This window comes from Seriola aureovittata, chromosome 7, assembly GCF_021018895.1.
Source record: "Seriola aureovittata isolate HTS-2021-v1 ecotype China chromosome 7, ASM2101889v1, whole genome shotgun sequence".
Taxonomy (NCBI): domain Eukaryota; kingdom Metazoa; phylum Chordata; class Actinopteri; order Carangiformes; family Carangidae; genus Seriola; species Seriola aureovittata.
Window position 1 is genome coordinate 28159407 of NC_079370.1, and position 14874 is coordinate 28174280.

General features: G+C 41.9%; 1 protein-coding gene across 1 annotated transcript in view; it reads right to left on the reverse strand.

The window, feature by feature from the left end:
* Positions 1-5263: 5263 nt before the first annotated feature.
* The window catches only part of ascc3 (activating signal cointegrator 1 complex subunit 3), a 162495-nt gene continuing 152884 nt past the window's right edge, over positions 5264-14874 (reverse strand). The window contains exons 38-42 of the mRNA XM_056380794.1: positions 12713-12864; positions 12071-12221; positions 9368-9574; positions 7131-7306; positions 5264-6104 (exon numbers count right to left, since the gene is read on the reverse strand). Of these exons, the coding sequence (XP_056236769.1) occupies positions 5969-6104; positions 7131-7306; positions 9368-9574; positions 12071-12221; positions 12713-12864 (822 nt within the window). The 3' untranslated portion in view covers positions 5264-5968. The remainder of the gene's footprint in view (positions 6105-7130; positions 7307-9367; positions 9575-12070; positions 12222-12712; positions 12865-14874) is intronic.

A 14874-nucleotide genomic window follows, 5' to 3' on the forward strand; every position in this document is an offset into this window, starting at 1 on the left:
TGACAAGTCAAAGTATTAAAAGCAAAGATGGACATAATCAAATTAATGATGGCTGAATTCCATTTCACTGGCTCACTGTCACAATGCCATGGCTTACTGGGACACTTGAACAGGACAGAGCCATTGTTAATGTTATGAGTAACATATGTGCTTTTCCTGCTATAACAAGCCAATGTGTCTGCTGTGGAAAAGGTCTCTACAGGAAGTAATGTGGCCTTTAAGTCATGATGTAGGGCGTGGAGGTCAGGGTGACTGGAGACTTGAGTTTGCATTCTGTCTCAGACCTAAGGCTTTTTTTTTTAATCAAGTGTTATGGCTGAAGCCAAGAACACAAGCTCAAAGGACCTAAAAGGCCCATAAACTGTGAAGTTGCTTTTAATGAAAAAATAACTAGCTTACTGTAGGGTTGGGTGGTAATAAGGTAATACAGTATCCTGGGGTAGTAAAGACAGTGTCCATGTCTTTACTGTCATTAAAAACTCTGCAATGTGTGCATATATAGTCTATAATAAACACCTTTAGGCTGTTTGTCCAGCACCACTGACTGCGTGGTTGAAGATGCTATGAAAGTGATGACAGGACATTTTCTAAACAATTTAATTTGTCAGATAAATAACCTGTGAGGAAAGACTATCTAAGTATTTAGAAGTGATAATATGACAGGCACACAGAGAGGGATGGTCGAGACACAGACAGGGATGGTAAGGGCTCTGGCCCACTGAGGAAGTTGAATTTCTCCCTGTGCTCCTGAGAGCCAGTCTGTTGTCAACGTGTGTGTGTGTGTGTGTGAGGAAGAGGGTGGTGCTGGGAGCGACTGCTACCACTTTACAATCAGACGCCCCTTGCAAAAGATTTATGAATAGTTTTATAACTAGTTTATTAATTCACTTGCTAACACTATAAATCATTTAAAAACTGTTATAACACATTTGATAAAAAGGGCAACAGTGACCTGTTACTTGCCAAATAGTGAGCCCACGTTTCTCTTTACTGTTCAGCCTCATATCTCATTAGTTACTGAGCTTTCTTTGCTTTCTGCATCATCAGCATTTGTAGCTGCTGCTTCATCACATGTTTGTTAAATTAGTAGCAGTTAACCACCGCCAGCATCTTAATGGTCAAAAAGTTTCATTTGGAAAATCAAATTATGGCAGATCACATGATCATATCAAATGACCACATTCATCCTCTAGGGCCTCGGCAGTGTTGTTTACCTCGACATGCTCTCAGGAGCCGTCCTCATTCTAATCACAGCTGATCAGATATTAACATGGAGATGCTTTCTGCTGCTTGGTCTCTTCTTTAGGACTTTAACATCCAGGTAGAACACAGGTGGGAACCTTCCTTTACCTGGTGAACTGTTCACTCATGCTTTGTCCCACTGTTCACATCTCTGTGATTCTCCTGATGGAAGAATCCTGTGATTCCTCCATCAGGAGAATCACAGGATTCCTCCATCCATCTTCATGTTTCTTCCTTTCATTTTACATTTATTTATCAGTTACCAACATTTATAAAAGGAGCCATATGGTCAAGTGTGAAACACATCATCATTTATTAATGAATTACTATAATGCTCCTTTTACTAGTTATAAATAATAGTAACTCATTAGTAAGATTAATGAGTAGGAAGCATAAACTTGATCTTGCCAAATAGTGAGCCTGCATCGATGTATGAAAACTGTGTTATAACTTGTTTATTTATGATTTATAAAGTGTTAACAACCAGATTATAAACCATTTATAAATCCTTTATGAGGGTAGTCTGATTGTAAAGTAGTACAGACATCTTTTATCTTAATATGAGAAGTGTAAATATATTTTCGGTTCATTATGAAACTTTATGTTTACATAACTAATAGAAAACACTGAATGAAAATAAAAACGTTAATGTAACATGACATGGAAAATCGGAGTTGAAGTGAACTGCAGACATGTGGCGGGAAATGGTATAGCAGTGATGGGTATTACCATATACCATGGAAAAATTTGGGGAAGGTTTAAGGGTATCAAAAATTAGATACTGCCCAACCCTAGATTACAGGCAGACAGGACTGCAAGTAGTCAGCACAAAGTAAAAATACTAAGGATCAACCCGGGTCACATGGCTGTTCAGACTGATGTCGCATTTAAAAAAAATCTGATCTGTATCTGATTTAGAACCACATATGAAAGTGGCCCAAATCGGATTTGAAAAGATCAGATTCCATGTGATTTGTGCTGTTAATGCTGTCATTAAACAATCAGATCTGGGTCACAAAGGCGGGAAAAAAAATCTGATTCAGGCCACTTGGGCCTGCTGTGTGAACGTAGCCTTTGACGATACTTAAGACGCAGAGAGAGCCTTCATTAGAATGGAATGGCTATGTTATTTTCTATGTTATAAAGGGAAATATCTTAGACCCACAAGCTGAAATTATACTTACATCCACTCCCTTTATACATAGTTGAGGAACTAGACAGTGCTGCCATTTATCTCCCCTACTTTTTACCCTGGATATTGAGCCACTATCCATGGCAAACCAGTGTAGACACACCAACATAACAGGTATAAAAGTAGAACATGGAAAACATCAAATAGCCCTGTATGCGGATGATGTTATCCTGTTTTGCTGCAGTTTGAACTAAACTTTACCCACCTTGTGAGTTGGGTCAGTCCTCCGATTTTACCATGTCTCCAAATGAAGGATATTGTTGCTTTGTTTCTTCTAAATGTGTATATAAGTTACTGTTCTCCATATTAACTTCAAAGGCCATGTGTCAATGTGTTGTCATCATGACTTATTTCTGCTGCTCCAAAGTGGCCAGAAACATCTGTGCCAACCCACTCCACTTGCTGGCCTGTACCTGTATCACATGTTTCTACTTCTACCAGAGAGTTGGAGTAGCAGGAAAGAGGCTTCATCAGTCTGGTGCTGAGGTTTCTTAGACACCTGTTCAAACTTTGGTCACCTGTGGTCATCTGTTGGTATAAACCTTTACAGGCAAGACACCGTGTATTCCAAAACTGGTTGTTGAAACCTACAGTTTTGTTGTAAGGATAACTGCTGCACTGAGAACTAAGGATAACCTTCTATGGACCAGACCACCCAGTGCCATAGAGCTGGATGGCTGGTTGGCAGTAGTGCCTGCAGCCGCAACAGGAGATCCTGTCTTATTTTTTGGCTGCATCCACTCACTCACGTTGTGAGTCTAGATTGAAGAGGAGAGCAGGAGATAAAGGAAGAGTTGGTGATTTGATGCCCAGTGTTGACACTGCAGATGTGGAATTCATGTTGAGGCCGTTCTGTGTTCTGGTTCTGAGTTTGATGTAAGGATCAGACACAGAATGAACTTCATATTGGCAGCGATACTATTTCATTTTATTGTCTCGTGGTTTTTTGGTTGTTTATTGTAGCAGCTTGGTTTGGTCTTGCTGTTGTGTGTTGTTATTACTATCTTTAGTAGTTAGTTAGACAGCTGTTCTCATGATGATGCTGCTGAATGAGGAAACCTGTTGCTTCATGTCGACTTTTACTGCACGTTTCTCTGGGATATTCAATACAGTATATAACACTGTACTGTAGCCTGTTAATCAGCTGCTGTTGTTGTTTTTCAGGCCCGTTGGTTGGTCTTTGAAATGCATGTGGTCAGAGGCTCATCAGAGTTTTTTTTTAACTTTAGTGCTAAAAAATGAACCACTCCCTCTCTCTCTCTCCCTCTGTAGTAACCAGAGGCAGTAAGTCAAAGTGATGAGAGTGTGAGAATCATACAGGCAGACAAACTCTGTCACACAACAGCAGCCAAACAACGAGGTGTGCAACTACAAGAGATATCAGGATCTGGTCCTGAGGTGAACTGATGCTTTTTTTCAGAAGCTGATTGACACATTCAGTGGATTTAACAACAGTAGATGAAATCACTGATACTCATTTCTAAATTTCAATGTTTGCACATTTGTATTCTCAAAAAGATGATGTTTAGGGTTTAGGAAGAAGGAACAGAGAATTTTTCCTGTTTGACACAGTGAAGCCACATTCTCCCACTGCAGATCCAGCATGCTGCGTTTTATCTCTGAATCACAATATCATTTAATATTTACTTTTTTATTTTTTTTCGAAAACAACAAATCCATATTTCATAGATTGTGTCACAAGGACTACAGGTCTTAACCCTTAACCAACCAATTTCACATGGGTTGTGGTGACGTGTTGTCATACAGAAAACAATTGAGAAGAGGGGTTCGTTTCCATGGTGATTTGGTTGTTATTCTCAAGAGTCTGTTTCTGTTTACTTTTGTCTTTTTAAAGAAACAAAAACATAAGTTCAGATCTTTTATACATCACGTCTGGATCCATCATCCTGTCTGGTTCTGCCCACATCTGAATACTTTATGTTCGTGACACAATGTTCAGGAAGTGAGTGGAAGTACAGGTCGGCTCCCTGTCTGTTTCATGATTCATGGTGTGAATGCACTGGGTGAACATTTATCCATCACGTGTCAAACTTATGTATTTTCTGCTGAGCCTCCGTCTTCTCCTCAGTCTATGAAAGGAAACAAGTGACTTGTTTACTCTGCAGTCGCCTCCGTCATGTATCTTGGCTGGAATTGATTTTTTGAGTAAATGTTGTGGAGCTCAGTTTTCACAGACAAACTACAGTGGAATACAGAACGGAAGCGAGTGTTCGACTGGCATCTGCTCCGTCTCACGTCAGGTCGGCCTCCTTCACTGGATGTGGCTCATCAAATTGTGGAAAGCTGAAGATGGACCTTCTCCTCAAAATAGAAAAGCCTACCAAAGGAAATACCCGTGGGATCATCTAACTGTGTCTGAAACAGAACAGTTGGCTGGGTCTGATTGGCTGTCTGAAGTACTGCTCTCAGACAGGGTGTGGTCAGATGAGGCCTTGACACTGATGCTGTGTCTCAATTCAAGTACTTCAGACTCACGCTTGTTGTTCTGACTGCATACGTGCATTCACATTGACGAGTACAGCAACATGCAGTGATCTATAAGTACCTGGATTCTTCACTCAAAACAGTCCAAAAATTGACTGTAAAACGACAGACACTTCTTACCCTTAACGGTCACCATCTTGCCCACGTAGCGGAAGGGGAGGAGCCACCAATGTATTTTCAAACTTGTGAAAACCACAGAAGAAAAAAGACACGTCGTCTGCGTTGATGGCAGATTAATTTCCATGTTGCGTGACACACGGGGCTAACAGGAAGTAAAACGTTCATTTTGAAGTCAAGTGAGCAAAGCAGCAGGTGGACGACAAACATGGTCAACTGAAATTTATACCAGTGAGTTTACTGAGTACACAGTGTAGTACATTTGAGTTTACTGAGTACACAGTGTAGTACATGTGAGTGTAATGTGTACACAGTGTACTACATGTGAATGTACTGACTGAAGACACAGCATCAGACTCACAAAGACAAAAGACCAGAAGATTCTCAGAGACAGAAGAAAAGTGTATTGGTTGTTTGATGGTTGAATCTTGTTACACTATATTTGGTCAAGAAAAACAGACTTTGAAGGTATTGTGCATCACTTGTCACAGGTTACACACCTGCTGTGACATCACTGACTGAGGTGTGGCAGCAGCAGTTTGTTATCTGACAGAATTCAGTGTTAAGTGGAATCAATAAAATTAAAAACACAAAATATGTTTAAGGAACTAAAATATATAGTTTTTTTCACAGATGCTAAATAATCAGAGAAATCCAACGTAAATGAGGCACAAATTGACCTTTTTCTGCACTAACGGACCATAATGCAATGCAGTCACAAACCATATGTTTTAAGTAAGAGGTGAAGGTCACTGACATTAGAATGATTAAACAGAAGTAGATAATAAAGCTGAGACAGAATCAATTCCAAATTCCTCCTTCACCACAGTCCCCGTTGACTCCTGGAACTTTTCTGATGATGATGATGATGATGATGATGATGATGATGATGAGTTTTTTCATCGTCGTTCCTCAGCTGAGGGTCATGTCAGACACCTCTGTGTTGACCTGAGCAGCGATGCTTGCAGGTGTTACATCCAGGTGCACGTCGTACTGCTGGTCCAGACCCAGGTAGCTGTCACTCATCAGGTACAGTGTGTAGATACACCTGGAACCAGACGTTACAGGGACCAACAGTTAGAGCACACAGTGATACAAAGGCCTGAGAGAGAATGGACCTGATTTTACTGGAGCTGTAAGATTACTAAGAAATTAAGTTAATCTCAAGTCCAGTGTTCTTTATACACACAAGCTAACTGCTAATGCTCACACTGCACTGTGCTGGTCCATTCAGCTGGAAACATGAACGTCAATGGTAAACTGGCTTTGTTGCTACTATGGCAGAAGGATTTATTCTGGCAACACAGAACTCTGCAGCTTCTGTTGTTCCACTACTTTTCACAGTATTGTGTGTGTGTTCCATACAGCTCAATTGATGTCTGAAAAATATTCTAATGAACTATTATAAAATCAGTGAGCCACACTGTTACACTGGATAACATGTTCCTTCATCACCACGGACACCCACACCATCCTGCTGCCCCAAATAATAACTAGGGAATCAAGTGTGGATTATTCCGCCACTGAAAATAGTCCCCTCCTGTTTGACTAACATCTGCTGTTCTAGGACATTACTGAGCCTTTTTACTGATTGACTTCTTATCAAGTCTTATCAAAAAATAAAACTATATGTTAGTGAGCTGTTTTGAACTCTTTGTAATGGACGGCCATCAACAGGGTACAGTGGTACAGTAATGGTTTGGTCATCACAGCGTAGTTTCCAATTCACTGAGGCGGGACATTCAAAACAGTGACACTAGCAGGAAGATGAAATGACTAATTTATTATATCTGTTAACTCAGAGCTTTTCTCTGTGAATGAATCGAATTTCTTTCTTTAATGTCAAACATCTTTGCATCAAAGTCAATAACATTTCATGAATTTTGTGAGTGGTAGGGACCGCGTCACAACCTGCAGCCTTCTCATAAACTGTTATATAAATGTTAAAGTGACGGTGAGGCTCTGACCTGCACCTGGTCTGGAGTTTACCTGGGGGTGTTTCACTGACCACTGAGGTGTTTGCTCTCTGTCAGTGTGTATGGAGTGTGTTTGTATTTGGTCTAAATCCTCTTACTTTCCGGTCTTCTCCGGGGTGTAGAAAGCCACAGACACAGCCGTGTGGTTGCGTATGTATCCGACCCGTTTCACAGCCAGCAGCTCCCTGCGATCCACCTCCCCGAGGACCAGGAACCAGCCTTCGTCCTTCATCTTGGGAAACCTGGGAGCCTGGGCCTTACTGTCCTGCTTCCTCTGAAACAGCAGACACACGCTTCAGTTCAGCTGTGATACAGAGGCTGACATCTCAGCTGAGGAGCCTCTACCTGATCTAAGATCAGATAATCCCTGACAGGGAAACTCAACCCACACTGTTGAATGTGATGTTATGCTTCACAACACAATAAAGCTGGTAAAGAAATCTGATTTATATCTTTTGTGATACATCAGTGTTTAACTAACAGACCCAGAGGTGCATTCTTCTTATTTTGAATCACTCTGCATATGAGACTGAAGAATGAACAGATCAAACCATGTGACAGTTCCACTTGTTTAACTGAATTATAACTGCTCTGTTCTTTCCTCTGACTGAGCTCTAACTTTGAAAAAAGGACAGTCACTAAACATTCTGGCTCTGAGTTGTTTTTGTGAACGCTGCGTCCCAGCACCAAGCTGCAGCTATGTTAAAGTTTCAAAGGGATAGTTCAAGGCGGACTAGAGATATTTTCACGCAACAGTCCCCTGACGTGATGGAAGCACAACACTAAATCACCAGAGTGATAAGTATCCACAGCATCTGAAGATCAGTATATCTCTGAGACAGACATGCATCTGCAGCCAACATGCAAAGCAACCTGAACAAAGAATGAAAAAACAAACTGCAGCCTGAACAGAGGAGCAGCAGCTCAATCCTCATTCCTCCAGAGGAGCTGTTACTATTCTCATCCAAAGGGTTTCTGATAAACAAGTTGGAGTCACACTGTACTCTTACTTTGCTGCTGTGAATTAATATTCACTCTGCTCTCAGCTCTCTTTCCTGAGGAAAATACCTGAGCTGCCAAATGCTCCACTCTTCACCTGCTAGCTGCTAACTCTTTCTGCTCTTCACCAGGTCGTGTTCAGCGGGTTTTTAGAGCGTCTCAGTGAAAACAGCTGCCTGCTGCTGGAGACCAGCTTGATCTGGACCATAAAACCACAACAATGAGCTACAAGATGCTGAACAGCTCCGTGCAGCTGAGGCCTGGACTACGGAGCAGGCTCTGAACTTAATGAGGTGACTTCAGGTTTAACTCAGGGTGTCCAGGGTTACGACGGTGGTTCGCTTCTTACAGGGATAAATCACCATGGTAACTGATGCTGAACTACTTAACTTCAGAGCACTGACCAGTCAGACTGGATCCCAACAGGGACAAAAGAGTTTGCAATAAAGTGATCAATAATAAAGATCAGTAGATATTTGTGTAGATCAGTGGATGGTTTTGACTCTGGTTTTAAAACAGAGCTTCTAACAAACAGAGGAGAGTTTATCACTAAATAACTACATAATAACTATTAGAGCTTCATTTGAGCTGAACACAGGTTATTTAATCTGACAGGATTCCTGACAATGATGATGCTTTTAGTCTTTTCTTCATCACTGCAGCTCAGAATAACACGAGGAGACTCTGTGACCACAACTGGAAATAGAAATTAAACACACACTGTTCAATATTTCCATCACTATAAATGGACATTTCTGTCAGACTGACTCATCAGGAATCAACTACTTCTCTCCTCTTTATCTGCATCTCATGTTTATAACAGTTTGTTCATCATCAGACGAAAAGCGAAAACTAAACTAAACTCCGTCTGATTTTCTTCACTGGAAATAATTTCTTGTTGTTTCTTTTCTTTTCTTGTTTCTTTACATTCCACCTTGTTGAATCTCATGTTATGACGTCATTACAAGAGTATTCATCTGCAGTTATCAGCGTTTCTTCTTATATCATATTAATACTTTATTCATTGTTCTAACGATGACGCTTATAATTAACTAATTAACTTAACTGAGCCGGTTGATAGTACAGGTTATCAGGACAGTCAGTGTCTGGCTCAGTGATCCCTGTTATGTTAGTGCAGGCCTCACGACCACTGACTCTCTTTCACATTACATCTGTTCTTAATACAGAGTATTAATTACTGCAGCTTTAGGGTTAAACAGTTCTAATTCTTTTAAGTATGTTGTTTACATCTTATGTGTGTAAACAGGATATGCAGGTACACACAGTACATGTTGATAATGATACATCGCTGGTTTATTATGTCAGACATACTGACCCTCTGCTGGCCCAGGTTGATGCGTCTCAGTGACACCTGCAGGACGTACTCCTGGTCGGCGTGCACCTTCAGCCAGCTGCTCTCCTCCCTCAGGTTGGCTCCTGCTGCAGGAAGCCGACGCTCCGTCTGCTCCTGACTCTGCTCCCACCAGCCCTTCACAGTCATCCCCACCTCCACCACCGGGAGGTGACTCAGGAAGGACCACGCCTGAGCAGAGAGGAGGAGGAGGATGGTGATGAGAAGGAGAGAACAGATTAGTTCATCAGCAGGAGCTCTGCGTTAAACTGATTTACACCTAAAAAGATCAGTGGATCCAACATTGTGCACCAGTTGATCACCGGTGAGCTGACGGACAGTTTGCTCAGACAAACACTGACACAGACGCCAGACCGGTGCTCAGGTCCTGGGTCGAACCTGAGCAGACACATGGTATAGTATGAGACAGTGAGTCATTTCATGTTCAGGTGCCTCGTTACAAATGAACCAGGAGGTTTGAACAGGAAGTTCTACTCGCTGATATGTAACTTATTTATAGGAAAGTTTTAGTGGCTTTAAGGATCATAATGAGTGAAACATAAACCTCCTGCACTCTGTGTGTTTATTTACCTGACAGTGATGACGAGCATTATTAGCTATTGTTGGTTAGCAAGCTAAAACAAGCTAACTCCGTTTCAATTATAGAGAAACACATTGACATCCAGAATCCACTGGTTGGTTTGTTTTCCCTCCACAAACAAACGGCTGGAGTCAAGACTGGAACTGGACTAAGACACATCTTCATGTGGTCTTGTTAGGGTTAAGGTCTGGTTGTTAAGTCTGATTTAAAGTCACCAAACCAGACCAGACCAGACCAGACCAAACTAAACTAAACTAAACTAAACTAAACTAAACTAAACTAAACTAAACTAAACTAAACTAAACCAGCACCATACTTGCTTTGAACTGAACCGACAGCTTGTTGTGGAAGCACCATGACTCAACACAAGCTGTGACAGTGACGATAAACCCACTGTACTTCACTTTAGGAGTCTGCACAATTAAAACATTAAATATTACATTTCTGGGAAACACCACATTTTCACGTTCCATCTTTTTTTCTTCATCCCATGTTCTTTACTCCCCTCAGGTGTTTTCTGGTCTCAGACCATTAGTTCCAGCTAAGAGGCAATGATTAGATGTGTTTTAACACCTGTTGTTGCTGCACTGCTGTTTTTTTAGTTGTATGTTATGGAGGGAAAGAATAAGACGCCCTGAGGTGGATATGGCTCGAATCATTTCAGTGGGAGCAAGAGGAAAGGAACTACAGGATCCTGAGGGGAGCGTTTGAAGAGGGGTGGGGGGTGGGGGTGGTGGTGGTGGTGGTGGTGGTGTGGTGGTGGTGGTGGTGGTGGTGGTGGTGGTGGTGGGGGGGTGTTGGATGGACAGATCCATCAGCTGTCTGATAAAAGACACTGATCTTAGCTGCCTTTTTAGTGTTTTTATGGAGGATTTGAGAAACACTTGGTTCAAACCAAAAGCTCCAACACAACGAAGAGGGAAAACATGAAAACTGATAAAGGCACAGAGAGAACAACACTGCTGGAAGAGTGTGTGTGTGTGTGTGTGCGTGTGTGTGTGTGTGTGTGTGTGTGTGTGTGTGTGTGTGTGTGTGTGTGTGTGTGTGTGTGTGTGTGTGTGGCAGTGTATTGAAGGCTGGGAAGAGAAAACCTCTCTGATTCACCCGGCAAAAGCTATTTATATGAGGATTACTCTCCCTGAGCGAGTCAGACAGGAACACTGCTGCACATCTAATTATTTAATTAGAGAGGCTGCCACACTGTGAGGGGGCAGGGGCAGTGGGGGAGTAAAGGTGGGGAAGGGGGAAAGCGGGGACACTGATTGGGTGAAGCCACAGGGCCTGCCGATGTGCCTGGACACTCTCATTACTGCTGCAATTAGCACTTAGATTGGAGCTGTAAACCCCATCAATGAAGCTGTAATTGGGGATCCTGGAGGTATCTGGGACCACAGTGGCAAGACTGCTCATGGCACGTCAGTGATAATGGTGTGTGTGTGTGAGGGAGATAATATGTATGATCTGCATAAATGAGATGTGTGAATAGGCCCATTATGAAGATTATTTTTTTGAAATGTACAATATTCAAGTGCATGCCATCTATTCCTCTATTCTTCTTTATTTCCTGTGGAAAATCAACATCCTCTAAGGCCCCGTTCACACCTGACAGTAACATGTGTCCTGGGTGGCTCTGAGTACATCAGTTCACACCTGGCGTCTCCAGTGACCACTTGAGATCAGATTTCACTTCCCACTCTAAACACACATCATTTTCATTCACAAGGACCAAATGCGCTGTTGTTTTTAAGCAGCGGAGGCAGCAGGTCACTTCCTGTGCCAAGTCAGCACTCCATCCAACAGAATCCATTCTCCCTGTTGTTGTTGTGACTATTTTCACATGTTAATATGACGCCGGTGGTGCGTGAATGAGCACTTCTGCTTACACAGAGGACATCATTTGAGCAGGCGGTCCTTCAGTGTGGCCCAGGACACATTCACGTATAGACTTGGACACATTTACACCTGAACTTAAAACTGACCACTGATCAGATCACCAACGACACATGTTGATACCAGGTGTGAACACGGCCTAAAGGACGTTACTGATTCCCAGTGTGCTCTTGGGGAGATAATATTAATAATCTTACCTGGGAAATCTGAGTTGAATGAAACTCTTGTCCAACGATAGCAGCGAAAATACTTTCCTTCCCGCTGCAGGCAGCAATCAGTTCAGGAAGTCCTTCGACTGGTCCACTGAAGCCCCCTCCGTCCCTCCTCCCTTTGCTGTTGGCCCATTTTCTGTGGAGTGATTGGAGGTGACGGGAGAAATCCTTGGTCATGAGGCAACATCACAACAAATCCAACCCCACACTTCCTGCTGTCGTTCACCACTGGGCCTCTCTCATCCCTCCTTTATCATTTTGATTGAGTTCACGCTGTAGGAGGCAGGCCTGCAGACTCATTAACTCATGAGTTCCTGTATGTGTGACTGCATGTGTGTGGGAAGTTTTCAGGATGTAACTGAGGGTGGGGAATATTTAGAAACTGTTAATCAGAGAGACACCAGCTACTGATGGTGCATACAGCCCTGAGTCCTGTCTGTCATTACACCCAGAGGTCTAAAGACGACATGAAGCTGCTCAGACGTTAATGAAACATGACAACATGTGATGTTCACTAATTATAAGTATAGCAGGACAACAACAAAGCAGATCAGCCATCTACCAGAGCTAGCTCCAAATGGCTGTATGAGCATTGGAGCGGTGCCTGTGGTGAATGATGCTGTTTACCTGAACAGGTAGAGGTCTTGTTGTTCCACATGAGGCAGCGTCAGTAAGGAGGAGTCGTACAGCCAGCGACCCTGGACGATCATCTGCACCAGGTTGCAGATGCTGATGGCTGTAACGAGCCAGCCTTCATTAGCAGCTACGTCCAGCATCGCCTGAGAGAGGGAACAAAGAGTGAAACGACCGACACACTAATCGTGATTTCTACCATCTCTACCTGAGCCCAGAAACTCAAAGTGACTGATCCCTGATCCCTGAATTAGTAATGTCAGCCATATCTAATGTGGCTGGTGACATTCAGCATGAGGAAACCTGCAGTGTTTCCCTTGCAGGTACAGATGTATATCTGGTGACATATTTTAGCATGTTTCTGTGCTTTCTGCCAGTGTGAGAAGCGTCTACTCACAATCACACACACTGCAGAGAACCACAGAGAGGGACACATTCTCTGGTCTTACATTAGAAGACATGGACACAGTGGATATTTGACAAGCATGGACCAGGTAAAGAAACTCCCTCCAAACTTATGGTGTAACTGTTCTCTGATTTTGCTTGTAGCTTCTTCTAAAGCATCTATGCTGCGCTGGAAGCTACAAGATTCAAGAGTGTAATCAGCCACTTAACTTGACCTCTGCCCTTTAGCTGCAGCTGTAGCTGCGAAAAGGAGAAGCGAATCTTATCTTTCTTTCACTAAATATATTTTGTGGCTAATTTCTGTATCGTTATTTTTTAGTGTCTGTTTCTCAGGTTAAAACTGACCTGAGAAACAGAGACACACAGAGTATAGACAGGCGCCTGAGCTAAAGACTTATCCTGAAGTTTTACTCCTCCTCTGTGGCGGATGAAGAAAAGGCAAAATATATTATATGAATATGAAATCAATTTTTCAATATCATCCAATATTATGCAATAAACCAAAATATTGTGTTAAAGGTCACGTGTTTGTTGTTTGTCACATCCTTTACCACCACAAGTTTATTTCACACCTGTGGGAAAGACTTGAATCCAACCTTGACCTGATACAAACATGTAAGAGGCAAAACCACATCTGTGTAAAATGTAGATTTTCTTTGAGGCATGGATTCAAACAGCTGCTCAAAACAGACCTCAGCAGGGTCTGCTGACATCAGCATTTCAAAGACAGACATTTTGCAAGATAATCTATTTTCAGTGGAATGATTTCTTTTTCTTCAGTCACTGTACCTGCTGTTTTTAGTGGTATTATTGTTTCTGAGCTGTATGAAATGCTTTACTGACTGTTTAGATAAAGAACGGGAACTTGTCATTGTTACATTCTTCTTATTATTTTTTACTCTGGTTTGTATTTGATGTTATTTTCTTGTTCCCTTTTTTGCCTTTGATTGTAATTTACATTATAGTTTTGCATTATGATGTAATGTGATGTTTACTTGAGTGGAGCCAAGGAACAGCAGCTGATACCTTGGTAGTGTCAAAAAAAAATAAAGATAAATAAATGAATAAATTGTCTCTGGTCCTTTGGTTAAGATCTGAACTAACTCTCTGCTAACCAACATTTAGCAATCAGCCAGCTTGAAGAGTTACTGAGAAAAATATGCTTATTTTATAAGGAAATTTAATATGTATTTATTATCAATATATATATTGCATTTTCTAGCTCCTTGTTCTAAGTATCTATTTGAAAAAGGGCAGATCAACCCTGTAGATTAAATTGTTGTCCAGGAACAGCAGCTGTCTTTATGTAAACTGTTAGCATTAATAAAAATATACATTATACATTTATTCAATAAAAACAAGCATAAAGAAACTGAAGACCAGAACCTCTTCAGTAAATGCTCACAGCAGGACACCAGAGAAGTAACCACATCCATGAGCCATGTAATATCACTGCCAGATACACAGCATGGAAAATCACAAGCACATGTACATTTACACACACACACACAAACAGGCGTCCTGAGCTGTGGACAATGGCTTACAGACGTTCAGACATGGTCCTAACTTCAAACGGTGCATACAAAGAAACTAAACAAACACCATCAAATATCACACCTCTCACACACACACACACACACACACACACACACACACACACACACACACACACACACACTCTGATCACTGTGATAAGTCTCGTGCCACTGTCCACACGACCACTGAGCTGTAGAGTCATTTCAGACAATGAG